This window comes from Streptopelia decaocto (assembly GCF_964273445.1).
Source record: "Streptopelia decaocto genome assembly, chromosome: 2".
NCBI lineage: Eukaryota > Metazoa > Chordata > Aves > Columbiformes > Columbidae > Streptopelia > Streptopelia decaocto.
In genome coordinates, this window is record NC_138655.1 from 6,309,246 (window position 1) to 6,325,985 (window position 16,740).

The following is a 16,740-nucleotide window of genomic DNA, read 5'->3' on the forward strand; positions in this document are numbered from 1 at the left end:
CAGTGTGCTTCTATTTCAAGATTTATTGTTGCATACGGTTATTGTGGTCCAGAATATAGAAAGTTTGAGAGAATAATTAGAAATTGTCTTGGCTAGTGAGAGTATCAAGAGTTACTAGGAGAAATGGTTGGGATAAGGAGGATGTAGGACCTTATGTTTCAGGGATTACACCAGTTGCTGACAGATGTTTGAGCAAGACTTTGCTTTTAGGTCAGAAGGTCAGATTAACTGCTGTGTGTGCTGTGTGGGGTAACTTTCATCATACTTGGGGATTCTTTGGCTGAGGCACAATCCTGGCTGGCATTTTTCACCTCTTGGTAGACACTTCCTGAGGTAGGGCCATGGAGCATATGTGTTTGATGGTGGGAAGTGGTTCAGTTATTGGCAGAGAGTGAGCAAAATTAGGCTATTAGGGAGGAACAAAAGGAATTTGCAACAAGTCTGCAAAGGTAAATTTTGCAGTTTCTTTCCTGCACTTATGCATAGTCCACTATGCTGCTGAATCAGTTTGCTGTTGTTTTTCTAAAAGTATCCTTGCCTTCTTTCCTGGTACCTCATCCACTCTTCATGGAAGCCCCTTCTTGGAGCCCATACCTTCTGCAGGGCCTCTCAGCAATGTCATCCTTGTAGAGGTGGAGTAGGGCCAAGCAGAACTTCAAGGTACCTGATGTCTGAGGTCACTCCATCTAATTGTGTCCACAGTGTAGTATTTTCTCTTGCGTTGGGCTAATTTGGACTGTTCTTTGAATGATGGAAACTTTAGTAAGTGACAGATGGTCTCAGCCAGGTGTCTCCTGATAAGAGCTCCTTGTCTGCAGGACCTTCCTGCAGTAGCAGCTGGACCAGCATCCCCAGAAGCTGATGTGGGGCTCCCCAGGAATTATGTCAGCAGCATCAGTGCATCCCAAGGCATATATTTCTGGGAATTTTTTAGTTGTGCTCACATTTGAAGCACTTCACAAATGCTAATGTTGGTGATGGGATGACTCCATGTCTGGAGTTGCAAGGAAAACAGATTGTGGGAACCAAGTGCATCTACAGGTCCCTTTTCTTGTTGCTTTGCACCATCTATTGGTGAGAGGCTATCTTCTCATCTGGCTGAATTTTACAAGTATATTGTAAAAAGACTGCTTATCTTACTGTCTCTCTATGTCCTCACTTTTCTACACCACTTTCTTCAGTTACATTTTTCTTTAAATGTGAGATGCTGATATTGATTCATGACTCATAATACCTTAATCACAAAAGCTTGCTTTGTGATATTGAATGGTGACACAGGTCTAGCAGGGAAAATGCTGGCTGACCATTTACTATCATGCATCAGATGTTCAGTTTCAATTCTTTACACAGGGTTTGTGTGGGGGGAGAGGGGCCTGGTTGTTGTTATTTATTTTATTTTATTTTATTTTATTTTATTTTATTTTATTTTATTTTATTTTATTTTATTTTATTTTTAATTTTATTTTATTTATTTAAGTACAAACACAGCAGAACTCCCTCAACGCTGAAAACTGAAAATGAATGAAATCTTCATGTTAGAAAGACAGAGAGAGACAGCCAGGGTAAAATTTCAACTTAGTCGTATATCCATTTTTCACACCCATCCTACCATTTTTTGCTTAGGACTTGATCCAAAAAATACACAAACACATGCTTCGTTCTGAGCACAGGAGCAATCCTGTCTTGTCTACAGTGGAAGCTGGAAGTTACAAACACCTGTTAGAATCTGTCAAGTATGGAAACAAATCTCGCAGCTAGGAAGCCAAATTTAACAATTCGCTCAATACACAGAAATAAATTCCTCTGAAAATTGGATGGCTATTGAGAGAATATTTTCTCTAAGAGAAACAGCTATTGTGGGGAGATGAGTAAGAAAGACTATTAGGACATTTCCAGCTGAATGTGGTCATTAAAGCATTTGTGAGGACCTTTGATATCAACAAGGTTAATGCAGAGCACTGAAGTGGTGGTGCTTTTGGTTTAAAACACCTGATCCACTGCATTCTTTCTCCATCCTCTTGGTTTCATATTTTTACGTCCACCCCCCCAAAAAAAGCCCAAACCATGAGCCTGTTCCATCAGTTAGTTACCTCAGAGATCTTTTTGCAGAGGTAAATTGTTCACTTTGAAACAACATTAATCAAGACCAAATTAAGCTGGATGCTACAAGGGTTGTGTATTATTGTTGATGGTCTTCAGCTCCTCCATCTCTTGTACTGGATTGGAGGATGGAGCTCACCTGGTAGCAACAGTAATTAGCGACTAAGTGGGTGATCTTGTTCTGCTGCTGAGTCTGGTTCCCTTGGAGCTCAGTTTGGCATCTCACATTTTTTTGGTAGAAGTTAATGAAATAAAATCGAGTGCTTTTGCTGTTTTGACTGTGTAGGGAAGGACTTGGGGCTTTCAGCCACTAACAGGGAGTTTGATGATAAACTGGTTTTGCTTCCTCTTTTACAGGGACCTCCAGGGCCCCCAGGCATTGCTGGACCCCCAGGACCACCTGGAGCACCAGTAAGAAAACATGCTTGGGGGTTTTTTTGTTTTATATAAAGGAGAGGAAAAAACAGCAGGAAGAAGTTTAGGTCATGGGTTTCAGTGGGAATTGAGTCATGGCCTCTGGCAATGTGTTTTAACTTATATTTTATCGCTGAAAAGCTACAGCTGCTCCTAGAGGACAGCTTCTCTGTGCTGAATTTTGGAAACACATTGATACTACCTGAGGATAAGTCAATGTCTGCAAGACACCCCACAGCAGACACCTGACTGCTGTGGAAGGGAAAATCTCATTTAAATTAAAAGCAGCAACCTCCAGTGAAGTAGCTGCAAAGGACAGAAATTCTGATTTATATATTTTTTTTTGTGCTGGTTTCATTTTTCAGGGACTGCCAGGGGAAATTGGAGTTTCTGGTAAAACTGGACCACTGGGACCAGCTGTAAGTGTTGAGGAACTGCTTCCCTTTGCTCCATGTCTTCAGATACTTTGATTCTCAAGTCTTTGACTCCTTTCCCACTGCTTGTCTGCATGCAAGGTTTTAACATGTGCTCCAACATTGTCACCTTTAATGCAAATGTTAATATCTGATGCCTTTTGTGAACAAGGATTTTACCAGATGCAGCTCCATTATTCCTACACACTGGGACCGTGATGTTTTCTTTATATGATACCTTTCAATAGTCATTTTGTATTAGGCAAGATCTTGTTCTTCCAATCCTGGAGTTTTCTGAATGGGACCAAAGAACTCAAAATCTCAGATTTCACAGAGTATAGCAATTTCTGTTGGCTGTTAACCCAAGAAAGGTGAATTATGAAATACTTTGTATTAAGAAGTGCCACCTACAGACTGCAGTATTTGGAGACTGACAAAACTTTTTCTCACCATTTAAAATACATTGCAGGAAGTAATTTGAATTCTTATTCCGCTGAACGATTCTGTCTTTATGTATTGCATAATTTAATTTTAGGAGTCTATGTATTGTGTGAGAAATTACTGATATTTAAAAGGAGAAATAGACATTAAAACCCCTTTATAGGGAGAAATAGACATTAAAACCCCTTTATAGCTATATATAAAAGAGACTCATAGAGCAAAATGTAATTTTTAAAGTTATCTAAGAATCCACAGTGCATAGAAGCCCTATATTACTGGTTCTCTGTAACAACACTGACATCCAGTGGTCATTCACCAAAATCGGGATACTGGAAAAAGGGCAGAGAAGAAATATATCTAGTTTTATTGGAGTCATGGTAGGAAAAAATTCAGAACAAAATGCATGTGATGGTTATTCTCTTCTTAAACTTAGGTCAGTGGCAAGAGAGATGATCTGAGCATGATTATGCTGAGCTTGCTGTTAATGACTTAAAGAACAGACACAACTGATTATTTTCTCTTGTTTAGGGGTTGCCTGGCAAAGATGGATTAAATGGGCTTCCTGGTCTTCCGGGTCAAAAGGCAAGTGATGCTACGTACCTGGGTAGCTTATTCAGGTGATCTAGCAGGTGCAGGCAGGAAGGGGAGCAGATGTCCAGAGCCAAACTTCACCAATCCCACATCACTCATCCACCACTGAAGCTCCAGGTCTAAGTCAGCTGGTGGGATTGCACTGTACTGAGTCCTTATGAAGATGGAACTGGTTATAAATATGGCAAGGATGAGAGGAAGTTGTCTTTTCCTCAACCATGGTATCCTATTCAGCAAACACAGTTGAGCTTTGCAAACAGAGAAGCATTTGCTGTCACTCAGGAAAGCCATTGACATTGGCAAGTCAAGGCATATATCCAAGGCACGAAGAAGAAGAAAAATGAAGTGTGGCAGGCTCCAGAGACAATCCTTTCTTTCCTTACTAAAGGGCTGCAAAGAAGAAACACCACCCCCCTAAGGCTTCTGTAGGTCTGTGTGGCAGAAAAATGGTTCTTCATTATTTCCTACTCCGTATGCCCCATTTGAAAGCTTCTGCAAATGGCAGATTGGGAAGAGTTGTCACCTCTGCTGTGTCCACAATGGGAGAAGGGAGATGATAGAAGATTTAGAGGTAGGAGACACTCTGGTTGAGTTGTCATCACTATGTAAATAAGAAACAAAGTGCCATATTTTGGCTATGAAAGCCAAGCTAGGCTTTGGGGATCACAGAATCGTTAGAACTCACCGTAACAGCTACAACTATCTCCATATCTTAATCCAGTGATGGATATGTGTTAGAACCAGAACCAATATATTCACTATTAGGTACTACTACTATTCAATTTGAAACAATTTCCATGGTAGTCCACCAAAACCACAAAGATCTGTTGCTTTCCAGAGGGATTTATTAAATGTTCTTTTTCTTGTGTTCCACATCCCCAAATCAGTCTTATGAGACTTTTTCCTTAAAAAATCACAGGATCAATGCATGGTGACATTAGAATAAGGACAACAGCTCTTAACCATCTACTGCCATGGATTTTATTGGCAATGGTCTTCCTGCCTCTGATACTTGAGCACTGTGACACTTACTTGTTCCAGCAACTCACTCCATTTATACTTGCCTCTCACCTGAGTGCACTGAGTGCTTGAGCCTAGGTCTAGCAGAGTCCCCAGCTTCCATTTATTGATGAATAAAGGTGAGGAATTTGGAGCCTATAAGAAAGTTCTGAGGCTAAATAAATCATTGGACCTTATCCACAGCCCCTCGTAGTATCTACTGCACTTCCCAGCTATGTAGCATGTTTCAGCTCCTAATCCAATGCAGTCTCTGCTCTCTGTGATGACACTGCCCACCCTGAAAATCAGTTTCAAAGAATTTATCTAAGAAGCTCGGTGACAAAGGTCCGAATCCCACCATTATTTATTCTTCTTGATAGAAATAAAGTAGAATTTCTAACCACAGACAATTTAAGAAAACTGAATGGAGGTTATGTTGTTCAGGAAATTCACTATGGACATTTTAAATGCAACAGTGTTTGACTTTGTGTTATTCCAGAAATATTCCGGTAGGGTGATTAGTGCTGGAGATGTGTTTACAAACACACTAGAATGGAAAAATATTCCAGGAAACATATCCTCACACAGCTCCATTTATGTCCTCAGGCTGATACTGGGGGTCTGAGTCAAAAATGTTCCTCACAGTTACCTACAAACATGTTTTATTACCAGAGAAGTTTGTATATTAACTTGTGTTCCCTGCAGGGTGAACAAGGAGAAAAAGGTGAGGAAGGCTTTCCTGGAAAAGCTGGCCCTAAGGTAAGGAGTTTTATTTCATAATTGTGATAGCCATTGAGACAGTCAAGGTCTGATTTTGGAATTACACTGAAGTCAGGAGATTAAGATTCCTCTGAAGTTAGAGGCGTAAGATGAGCAGATGTGGCTCAGTGCCTTTCAGAGTTCATGGTACTCCAAAATAATAGCAAGGCCTGTTTGATACTCCTCTTTCAAGTCTACATGGTTAGGGAGATTTGACCTGGCTCTTATGTTGGCTTCTTGTGGGCTGGGTTCCCAAGCCGTCAGGAAGGCAATTTCAGTGCCATATGGGAAGCAGGTAGAAGAGCATGTGCCAGGACCATAGGGGACACTCTTTACTAATGAGAAAGTGTTCTTACAAAAGGGTCAGGTGCTTGCAATGTTAAAGTCCTGCTTTTATTTTTCCAGGGTGAACCAGGGAGCCGTGGCCAACGTGGTGAGCAGGTGAGCAGGAAAGGCCTACCTGTCAGTGTGATAAAAAGTGACCACTTGCAATAATGGAAGCCATTTGCCAGTAACAAGGTCTGTGCATGTTATTTGCATCTGCAACTGAAGATACAACAGATGAGTGGATGAGACTCATGGTTAGACAGAGTCATGCAAAAATTCCGGAATAAAAATATGTTAAAGCCAACTTTTCATCCTGGAAAATTCAATCATGTTACTATGTATAGGGAACAAAAGGCAGGCAGCGTGGCTTAAGTGTGCTAGTTTTCCCTCACACCTCATATTAACCCAGGGTGCTGGTTCTAGAAGATGAGGAACTTATGACTATTTGATGCAAGGGGTGATACTGTCATTTCTAGGTTGTAAAAGCTTGCTAGGAAATAACCCCAGATGACTGTTAGAAGTTACACAGTTATCTTAGTCTTTTTGCACTGGGATTTGGGTTTCAGAAGGCAAATGCTGAACTCAGTGAAGTGTTCTGTGATTTCCTAAATCACACAGCTGTCTAAAGCCCAGTCAGGACCACTAACCGTAGTTGTTAACATTGTCATTCACACACCAACTTTCAACTGTAGTACGAAAATCTGTAGAAACAGAAGTTTGCATAAAACAGAGTATTTTTGGCATACATCTTCAGATTTTGGGACACAGGGCATACACCAGCAATGGAATAATCTTCCAGCCTCAGTCTTCTCTAATTCCCACCAGTCTCAGTCCAATCTTCTTCTGTAACAATGAAATGGGAGAGTGGTCATGACCTCTGATCCCATGTTGTCTTATGCAATAAAGAAGAACATGCATCAACTATTCCACAAATTGGACTTAGAAACAGTAAGGGAAGAAGTTGTCCATTAGGAGCCTCATATAGCAGCTTTCCATAACCTGTGGCAGTGTCTCCATAAGCATTAACTTTTAGGAATTGCTGACCATTTTTCCTATTTATTAGACTGCTTCCACTATCTACGCCTTGAAGGGAGAAGGTTATGAGTCCAAGGCACAAAGTGAGATTTATTGGGATAAAGCACTTACTAAGTGGCTAACAATTCCATGAGCCCACAAGTGGGGACTATTCTGCTTCTATTCCAAAATTCATTATAATCTGCCTAGGAGGTATCACTCAGTTCTCAGCAAAATGTTCTTACCTGGTGTCCCAAGTAAAGGGACATTACCAAGGTTCATGACAGCTGTTCCTCAGGAGCGTTTGCATCAGGCTCTTGGGATGGTTTCTCTACCCTTCCTCAGTGGTTCCTGTCACCCAGCAGTGTCATTTTGCTCTTGCTGGGTAAACAAATTCCCGGGCTATCAATTGCCAGGCAAATGAACTCCTGGGCTTGCAATTGCTGGGCAAACTGGGGCTCAGCACAAGGAAGGATCAGATTCCCAACCAAAACACTGCCGCTTGGTCTGGATCATCTCCCCACACAAGGCTGTTTTGAACTCTAATACCATCTTCCAAAACATTTGCTTCTCTCTCCACAGCAGGGTGTTCTCCACCTATTTCATATATGCTCCCTTTTCTGTCACCCCAGGCATAAATTAAAATGTCGAATAGTGCTGACCCTTAGAGGACTTCATATATCCTTTGTTTTTGACAAGAAATAGCTAATAATAAGTATGTGAATGTAGTTTCTTCCGTCAGTTGTGCACCATTCTCCAGAGACTCTCCTTCTACACCATATTTCTGTAGTTTGCTAATGAAAGCATCATGTTGGCCTGCATCAAATGTTTTACTAATGTCAAGAGACATCACACAAATGCTTCCTTCTTCTCTGCTTAGTTATGGTGTCAAGGGAGGGAACTGGATGTGTTTGACATGATTAGTTTTCAACAAATACACATTAACTCTTTTGTATTATCTTTCTGCCCTTGAGCTCATACAAACTCATTGACATTTTGCTTCAGTACCTTCCAGAGGCCAAAATCACACCATATGTTTTTATTTTTTCTCCAAATTGTCCTCTATTCTTGTTTAATGTTAAGTCTTCTTTTTGCTCTCGTGATCTCTGGGATGTCATAGTCAGCCAGGATCCTGCAGTGGCTCTCATAAAGCACCACTCTCTCTTCACCAAATGTCACTTTCTTCAGAATTCTCCAAAGATCACCCTGATGTTCCTAATAATACTTAGTCACCAAAGCATCTTGTTCCACACCTACTTTCTTCTGCAGACTTGTTACATCTATATCATGATAGTGTTTTGACTCTTCCTGTACTTCAGAGGTAATCTCCTTAAAGCAGAGAGTATGTTTTCTTAGTTTTATATTTGTACAACAAATAGTGCATGTCCATGGCTGAGATCCTTTGTGATATTGCACTACAAATGCAGATAGCATAGGATGACAAATTGGGTCGACCTGGAGCTAAATTTGAGATTACTTGATATATTTAGAACAAGGCACATGACACAGAGAACATAATTACTCCAGTATCAACTATTATAAAGCAGAAACTCAAAGGTAAGATTCAAACAGAAAGAAATACAAACATCCACTGGTGGATCCAGAAAATTCTAGATACACTTATCAGGTAACATCCATTCCAATCAGATAATACAGTGCAGTTTTTGCATTTCCAGACTACACCAGATCATTAAAAATGAAAAGTTAGATTTAATTTTTTTTAGCCACTTTTATTTGCTCCTGATTTCCATCGTGCCAGTTACCAGCATAATAGCAAAAACAAAACAAACCCCAAAAAACAAGAAACAAACAAAAAAACACAACCAAACCAACCAAAACAAAAAAACACAACAGGTCTTAGCTGCTGTCACACTGTCACAGAGAGATCCCAAAGTCAGTTTTAGGAGGCAAAACAAGTTCCAAACCAGACTTTATTCTGGCCAGAAAAGTACAGCCAATGAACTGACCAAAACAGGGTTTATACAATTAGTTAGCACTCCAATAACATAAGATAAAGGTTCAGATATCAATCGAGGACATTATTGGGGTGCAGCAAATGAGAATAATGAGGATCCACAGTGTGCATGCATGCACTCACAGGGAACAAAGCCAGAGCCCTCTACCCTGGATACTACACTCGCCTGGTTCAGCAAGGACTACACTGGCCTGGCTAGGCAAGGACTACACTTGCTGGGTCGGCAAGGACTTAAATTATCACTCACCAAAATGAGGAGATGAGGTGCTTCCAATCCCAGAAAGTTTCCTTAGATGGTGTTCCCACCTAAGGGGAGGCCTCCGGCACAGACCCGTTGCTCCGAGAAGGCCACACAAAGAGAATCTTCAGTGGGAACCCTGTTTTATAGTCTCATCAGATCTGGCTGTGGACATTCCAGAAGCTTCTTGGTTTCTCTGCTCCCCCCTCCTCTGCTAACGACCCTGTCAACCAACTCTGGGTCCCACAAAAGAGTCATTAACTGCCCCATTGAAGGAGAGGGGGTGTGCAACTGCCACAGCTTGTGTTATAAATAAAAATTTTCCAGTTTTACAAAACCGATGAATTATTTGATAATCCAACTAAGGCCATTCTTTCTCAGCAAACTACTATTATATTCTATCCTATGAAAAAACTGGGGCAGGCTCTGGCCTACATCATAGACCACATGTATCATAGTGTCATTGGGTATCAAGAAGAAACCATCTGCAGTCATTATGAGTTCCGTACAACTCACAGTCTTAATATCAGACACATGAAGAGATAGACAGCTAAATCAAGGTTTCATCCTTCCCAGCTGGCTAGATTAGCCTACCCTTAGGAGCAGACTTGATGCATTTTTAAATAACATGAGTGAAAGACGACTTTGGACCACCATTCTGCCTTTTCATTTTTCATTATATTTGAGAATAATGGGTTTTATTAATACAATCCATGCTTGATGCCTCTTCCTGGATTTCACACACTTCTTTGTCTTTCAGGGTGAAGCAGGTCTTCCTGGTCCTCAGGGTTTACCTGGATTGAGAGGAGAAAAAGGGGACCAGGTGAGTGACTTTGAGCCATAGCTTGATTTTTTTTTTTTTTGGCCATTTGATGCCAGGAGGTCTTATCTCGAGTGTCCCTAGACGATGTTCTCTCTTGGTGCAATTGCTGTGGTGAGTGGCTGTTTGGCATCCAGCAAGGTCACCAAGTATCCATTCCATGCCTAGTTGCAACAGAGATGCTAATGAACGGTGTCTATCCTAAATGCAGCAAGTTATGACTCATGAAGTAGAAGAGGTAAAGTAGTCTTTAGACCTTACTTTCAGAAATACCTGACTTAAGAACACTAAAAAAATTAATTACAAGAATAAAATTACGTATCCCCCTTGTCATTGAGCCCTGAAGAAGGCTCCAGATAGATGGATCATTTTCCAATGGACCAACTTCCATCCAAGGCCTGGTGTCTACTGCTTCCCCTGCTAGCTTCAGACCTCCAGATCCATTGACGTACCAGGAAATTGTTCGATCAGGAGCCTGAGAGCAAATTTAGTCATGTAAATGAGGTTTGTACTCCTGATAACGGACTTCATGTTTGAATGTGGGCAAGAAGTATCTAAAATCAACCGAGGTCTTACAGTTTGCTGTATTTTATGTACAGTAGAGCATAGGATATAGAATATATTCTCTATGTAAAATCATAGAAATGTAGGTAAGATAGGTCCTGTTTGAATGAAAGTTCAATACATTTTGCATATGCACTTTGAGGGGTATTCATGGCATCCTTGTTAAGCATCTCCCATTCAGATGACCAGGATACCTGGGCAAAATAGAGAGGCAGGCACCAGATGATTCAGAAATCTTTAACATAAACAAAAATGGTAGTATGAATGTCCACTTTGGGTCTCAACTCCTGTTCTGGTGTCTCTCTTGTCCAACTAGTAAAAATCTGTTTTTTACAACTGCATCAGGCTATAGGACCTTCTATATGCAAGTTGATTTAGGATTGGTGCTTTCCATTCCATGAACTTAATTGCTGTTTTTTGGCTTTTGAAAATAGTGTGGATTTTATGAAGCCATCTCCAAAATGTTACATTTTTAATTGCTTGCATTACATCTTGGAGCACAGGTAAGATCAGCTGAAAGTATAGAATAGTCTAGTGAGACTGAAAACAAATCAAAACATGCATATTTCCTGCTTTCTTTTTCCCGCTTTTAGGGAGAAAAAGGAAAAGACGGTCTCCCAGGATTCAAAGGTGAAAGAGGAGAAAAGGTCAGTATTAAATGAACATTCTTTTCCTTAGATAAAAGAAGAAAAGAAACAAAGGCACAGAGACAAGAAATAGATGAGAATATCTGAGAAGATTAGAAACATTAGAAATCTGTTAGCTGAAGCTTATTAAGGAGCAGCAGAGAAAGCTGCATGTGAGACAGAGATAACCATTACTTGAGCAATGCAAGAAATAGTAAGCAGTTGCTGAAATCTAAGGACAGCTTTTTAAATTTAAATAAACTTTTATTTGTGTTAAAATTGTCTAATCAAAATGAGCCTGGAATTAAATTCAAAATACTTTTTCTGTGCCTGCCTGTGATGTTCTGGAACAATAATTTAAAGAATGGACTGGGCTTCTGCCACCATAATACTATCAATTTTAGTGAAAATGAGAGAACTAGACAAGGGTGATGTCCACCAAAATTTACGTTCCACCACTGTGACTGTGAAGATGAAGAAAAAGCACTGACCTTGCAGATGCCTATGGTTGTATAATCAAAAATTTGCCCTCATTATAGTGGCAATAGACATCTTGGAGTGGGTACCACTTTGTTCTTTTTCCTAGGATACATTGGCCCTCAGTTTAGCAATGACTTTCACCATCTATGGAAGGCAAGAAACGGATTTAGAAACTTATATTTTTTATGAAAAACTGATTTTTTTTTTTTTTTTCATCTACAAGAGAAGCTCGGGTATAATATATTTTTCGATGAAGAATTTTGGTCAATTTTAACTTAAAATGTAAATTAAACTCCATATCACTCCTACACTGGTTGGGGTGACAGTAGAATTTTGTTAATCTGTGAAGTCAGATCAATGTTAAAGTCATAAAGTGATAAAGATGAAAAAGTGAGGGATCTGTATGCAACAAAGGGAGGACAGCAGGATTTTAGGCCGGAGCAATGGGGTAAATCCCACCCATCAGAGAAGTGCTATAGGATTTTCAGCGTCACTGAGCTGACAGGTTGTCATTGGGTTACAGCTTGACTGGTAATGTTGCATCTTCTTGCTGATAATGTTGAGTTTTATTTGTGCATCTTTTTATATCCTTAGTCATATTTTTCTCCTCTCTCTAGGGTGACACAGGTTCCCCCGGACCACCAGGTTTACCTGGAACAGTAAGTAATTTGTGTTCCATGCTGTAACAATATGTAAGCCATCATCACACTTAATATACACTAATTCCTCAGAAACAAAGCTTTTCGAGATCCCTACCTCTCTGCAGAAACTTTAGGACCCATTTACTCTGAGATTACATCTCTTTCCTTCAGAGAAGCAATATCAAGGTATATTTGATCTTTTTATTTTGGGGGGAGGTTGTGCCCTCCTCTGCTTCTTTGTAAACATTTTTATATGTCCTTGCCTTGTGGTAGCACTTAAATTGAATTTGTGATTTGTTTAGCAACTCTGAGAGCTCTCTGAAGAGGGTCACAGCTGAAAACGGGGAGTCTGTTCATACAGAATTTCCAGGGTTAACTTGATTTTTCCAGCTGAGATCTCAGGATAAGACTGGCTCTAAACTGATACCAGTGAACAACAGCTGATCTTCTTGGGAAACAATTCACCTTCTTCCAGGAAGAGCAAAGGGTTCCACTTCTCATTGACATGAACTTACGGGGTGGAAGATTCAGCTCCAGCAATGCTGTAGCCCCCTAGAGCCTCCATTGCATACAGTTCCATGCTGTGTTTTAAGCCCAGAAAGATCCTCTCATCCCAGAGTTCATTCTGGGTTCAGCACTGGATCCAACACACAAAACAGTCATACATATTTGCATATATCCCTTCTGCTAATTAAAAAAAAAAAATGACATATAAAACAATTTATTCTTTTAAAAATGACCCTCCAAATTACATTTGGGAGCATGAACATAATTACAATGAAGTTCACTACAGGGGATTAAACCAGCATCTATTGAATGTAAACAAATAAACCACACAGAATCTTAGTAAGCAGCTTGGAGTAAGCACTAGGAACAGGTCTGTCACTGCAACAGAAGGGCTGATCCCAGTCACAGATCCTCCAAAAAATGGCAGATACCCACTTTTCGTCTTTGCTCACCACCCCTGGTTACAGCTGCCACAGTCAAGTTATGGAGAAAATTTGATTCAAGATCTGTTGGTGAAAATCAAGTGCCTAAAGACCTTCATGCAGCAATGGAAGAGGTCTTATAATTTATTCCATGCCATTATTTGTGCATCTTTAATCTGTGCCAAAGGGTGCTTCATGGTATTGAGTAGGGAAGGCTCCATGTGTATCAGACAAGAATGACCCAGTCACAACACCAAGTATAAATCTGTCTTAGTAACGGCGGAGAAGGCAGCTTACAAACACAGTACAACACAGCTAGACAGAGAGAAAATAAACATGACTGCTCAAGCTTCATGTGTTTGTAGGGAGAAATAATTTCTTTTTCTTCTGTAGGGAGAAATAAAAGTGATGATTTTGTCATATCCTCGTTTCATCAAGGACTAAATTTTTCTTTCTAATTTTATCAGTTTTGATAAAAGATGCTGCTTCTCTCTGCAAAACTCTATCATTTTTTTTTGTAGCTAGTCCTTCAAGATGACTATGTGATCCCTAAGACAACCATGTTGAGATGTAAATGTCTTGTACATGGTGCAAAGCAAAGAGAGAATACACCAAGTTCAGCCATGAAATCAGGAAATTTAATAATACTAAAGATGGTTCCAAGTGGAAAAGAGAGCTGAGTAAACTTGAGTGAGCTAACAGTAAACTTTCTTGCAAGGTTAAAGATGGATTTTTCATAGCAATGGGATGTACAGGATGTTTTTGAGTTTATTTGAAATACTGTAGAAAATGTCTGATACTTATGAGCTTGTTTCCAAATAGCCAGATGTTACAATAAGCTGCTCATTTATAAACCTACTGATGAATATATGGAATGTGTAATCTGTAATGACAAAGAGAATACATTAGTTAGTGCACTTCAAGGAAGATAAAAAGCATTTCTTTTAACATTCTGGTTTTTCTTCCAGACAGCCTTCTTCACCCCACACCCCAGGATTCCTGTAAGTAACACCTTTAATAAACACGGCCTCTGGCTTATTGCCTTTTGTATCTGATAGACACACGGCACCTTAGTATTTTCTATGTTATTTAAATGCCTTCAGTAAATAACTTAAGTCTGGTTCTGGGCAACTTCATCACTGTAACCAGCCATGATGAAAAGTCCACAGCTGTCCTGGTATCAGCAGCACCCAAAACAACTGTGGTTGGGACACAGCTGTATGCTCTCCCAAACTCTTAAATGAAGCTTAAAATGAAATTTAATTTCCCACTTGCAGCACATAGTGGAAAATATTAATATGTGGCATTATATAGGATCACACCATTATTGTGTGAGTAACCTTGTTAAGGATCAGGAGGCTTTACGGTAAGTATAAATGGCAGAGGTAGGCTGTAAAAGTGCCATTAGAAAAAAATAAGTACATGTGCCAGGTTCTTCAGAGGCTGAGGAAAGAAGTAGGAATATGAGGGTAATACTGGGAATAGAGACAAGATTTATTTGGTTCACTTTTCCCCTGGCTTTTAGTTTGCTAGTATATAATATATACTAAGGAAATATGCAGAACAATGACATCTTGTGTTGTCTTCGTACTCCACAGACACAGAAGGAGTTCTCTCTTTGTCTTTGAACATGTTACTTTTGTAAATGAGCTGCAAGTCAGTAAAAAATAAAAGGCTTGAAGTGTGTTGGCAGGTCAGGTCTCTGGGATTTCTCCATGTGCAAGATGAATGTGATGTTACTTACTGTAGCACAGGTCTGCACATAGTGTTACAAGCTTTGAGAGGGGAAGGGGAGGTAAAGAGTTACCCTTGGTTTACAGGTCTACAAATGAAGGTGTCAGAGGGTAGCGATAAGCCTTAGGAGAGTGTCATGTGTCATGTTATAAAGGATGCAGGACCAGCAGGGTGCTGAAATTTGTCATGTACTTTTCAAAAGACAGTATTTACCATTGCTTTCTATGACTATATGGTGTACAGTAACAGAGAGCAACTTACACAAGCAGAGACACAAAACAAAGCCTGGGTAGAAGGCAGCAGTACCATTACTCTGTTCACTTACTATCAGTTAAAATCAGTCTCATTTAAAACACACTTTGGTAATCGTCAGAAATGGGAAATTTCTGACCAAATGAGTCTGAGCTCCCGTTTACCCACCACTGCAGCTTCACTGTGTGTTTTGGGTGCAGCCTGTGCTGTGAGCTCTGCAGAAACTCCCTGATGCACCAGGGCAGTAGCAGAAGAGGGGTCAGTTCCTTCCATGGGGTGCAGGGAACTTTTTCAGTTACATTTTCTTGGAGATGGGGTGTGTGAGAACCAAAGTACTTGTTAAATGTGATGGCTGAAAGGAGGCAAAAGCAACAAAGCAGGAGATGGCTCCTCACTTGGCCTTTTACCTGGGGACAGCTGAGGCCCCACTGCGTTTTCTCTTCTTTAAGTAGCACAGGAAAGACTAACATGTTAATTGAGGCTACAGGAGGATGCTGCTGAGAGCAGGTCAAAGCAGCTGTAAGCACTGATCTGGCTCAGGTTGGTGGCAGCTGTTGGCTGTCACCACATCATTTCTGTCCCTTGAGCTGTAGGAAAGGAGTGGGTGGCAGTGGATTAAGTCCATCTGCTGGGGGCAGAGGTCTCCACAAGAGGCAGCGCTGGCAGGCTGTTAACAGTTTCAGCAGACAGTTGTGGGTCTGGAAAATTTGGAAGGACTTGCAAGCAGATTTGCTGGTGGGTTGAGTTAAGAAATGCTGCCTCTACCCATGTTTGTGCCAGTGCAAGGACATTAGACTGTAATTTTGCCTATTTTGCGTCAACATGCAAGTTATGTGTCAAGTAAAACCTGGGAGAATGGAGAATATTAGAAAAACTTCATCCCTTTGCCTGTTGAGTAAGTTCTTCCCTTTTCAATCTTGTTTTACCTGGTAATATGTGCCTTTGTTTCCACTTAGTAACACCATCCCTGACTGCAGATTTATTGCTGTATGTCTGTGTTTTGTTGCTCCACTCTCTCAAAAGGTTTCAGAGCTTTAGATGTCATTAAGCATTAAACGGGGAAAAATTTAATGAAATATAACAACGGAAAGTGTAGAGTCTTGCATCTGGGCAGGAACAACCCCAGCTTCCATTATAAATTGGGGAATGACCTATTAGAGAGCAGTGTAGGGGAAAGGGACCTGGGGGTCCTGGGGACAGCAGGATGACCATGAGCCAGCACTGGGCCCTTGTGGCCAGGAAGGCCAATGGTACCTGGGGTGGGTTAGAAGGGGGTGGTCAGTAGGTCAGAGAGGTTCTCCTGCCCCTCTACTCTGCCCTGGGGAGACCACACCTGGAATATTGTGTCCAGTTGTGGCCCCTCAGTTCCAGCAGGACAGGGAACTGCTGGAGAGAGTCCAGCGCAGGGCAACAAAGATGCTGA

At 40.7% G+C, this 16,740-nt stretch overlaps 1 protein-coding gene across 4 annotated transcripts in view; it reads left to right on the plus strand.

Annotated features, from left to right (window-relative positions):
• Positions 1-16,740, plus strand: part of COL22A1 (collagen type XXII alpha 1 chain) — a 233,084-nt gene that overhangs the window by 162,362 nt on the left and 53,982 nt on the right. For all 4 annotated transcript variants that reach the window (XM_082043903.1, XM_082043901.1, XM_082043904.1 and 1 more), the window contains 9 exons: positions 2,458-2,511; positions 2,880-2,933; positions 3,897-3,950; positions 5,664-5,717; positions 6,123-6,158; positions 10,032-10,094; positions 11,249-11,302; positions 12,379-12,420; positions 14,300-14,332. In XM_082043903.1, the coding sequence (XP_081900029.1) occupies positions 2,458-2,511; positions 2,880-2,933; positions 3,897-3,950; positions 5,664-5,717; positions 6,123-6,158; positions 10,032-10,094; positions 11,249-11,302; positions 12,379-12,420; positions 14,300-14,332 (444 nt within the window). The remainder of the gene's footprint in view (positions 1-2,457; positions 2,512-2,879; positions 2,934-3,896; positions 3,951-5,663; positions 5,718-6,122; positions 6,159-10,031; positions 10,095-11,248; positions 11,303-12,378; positions 12,421-14,299; positions 14,333-16,740) is intronic.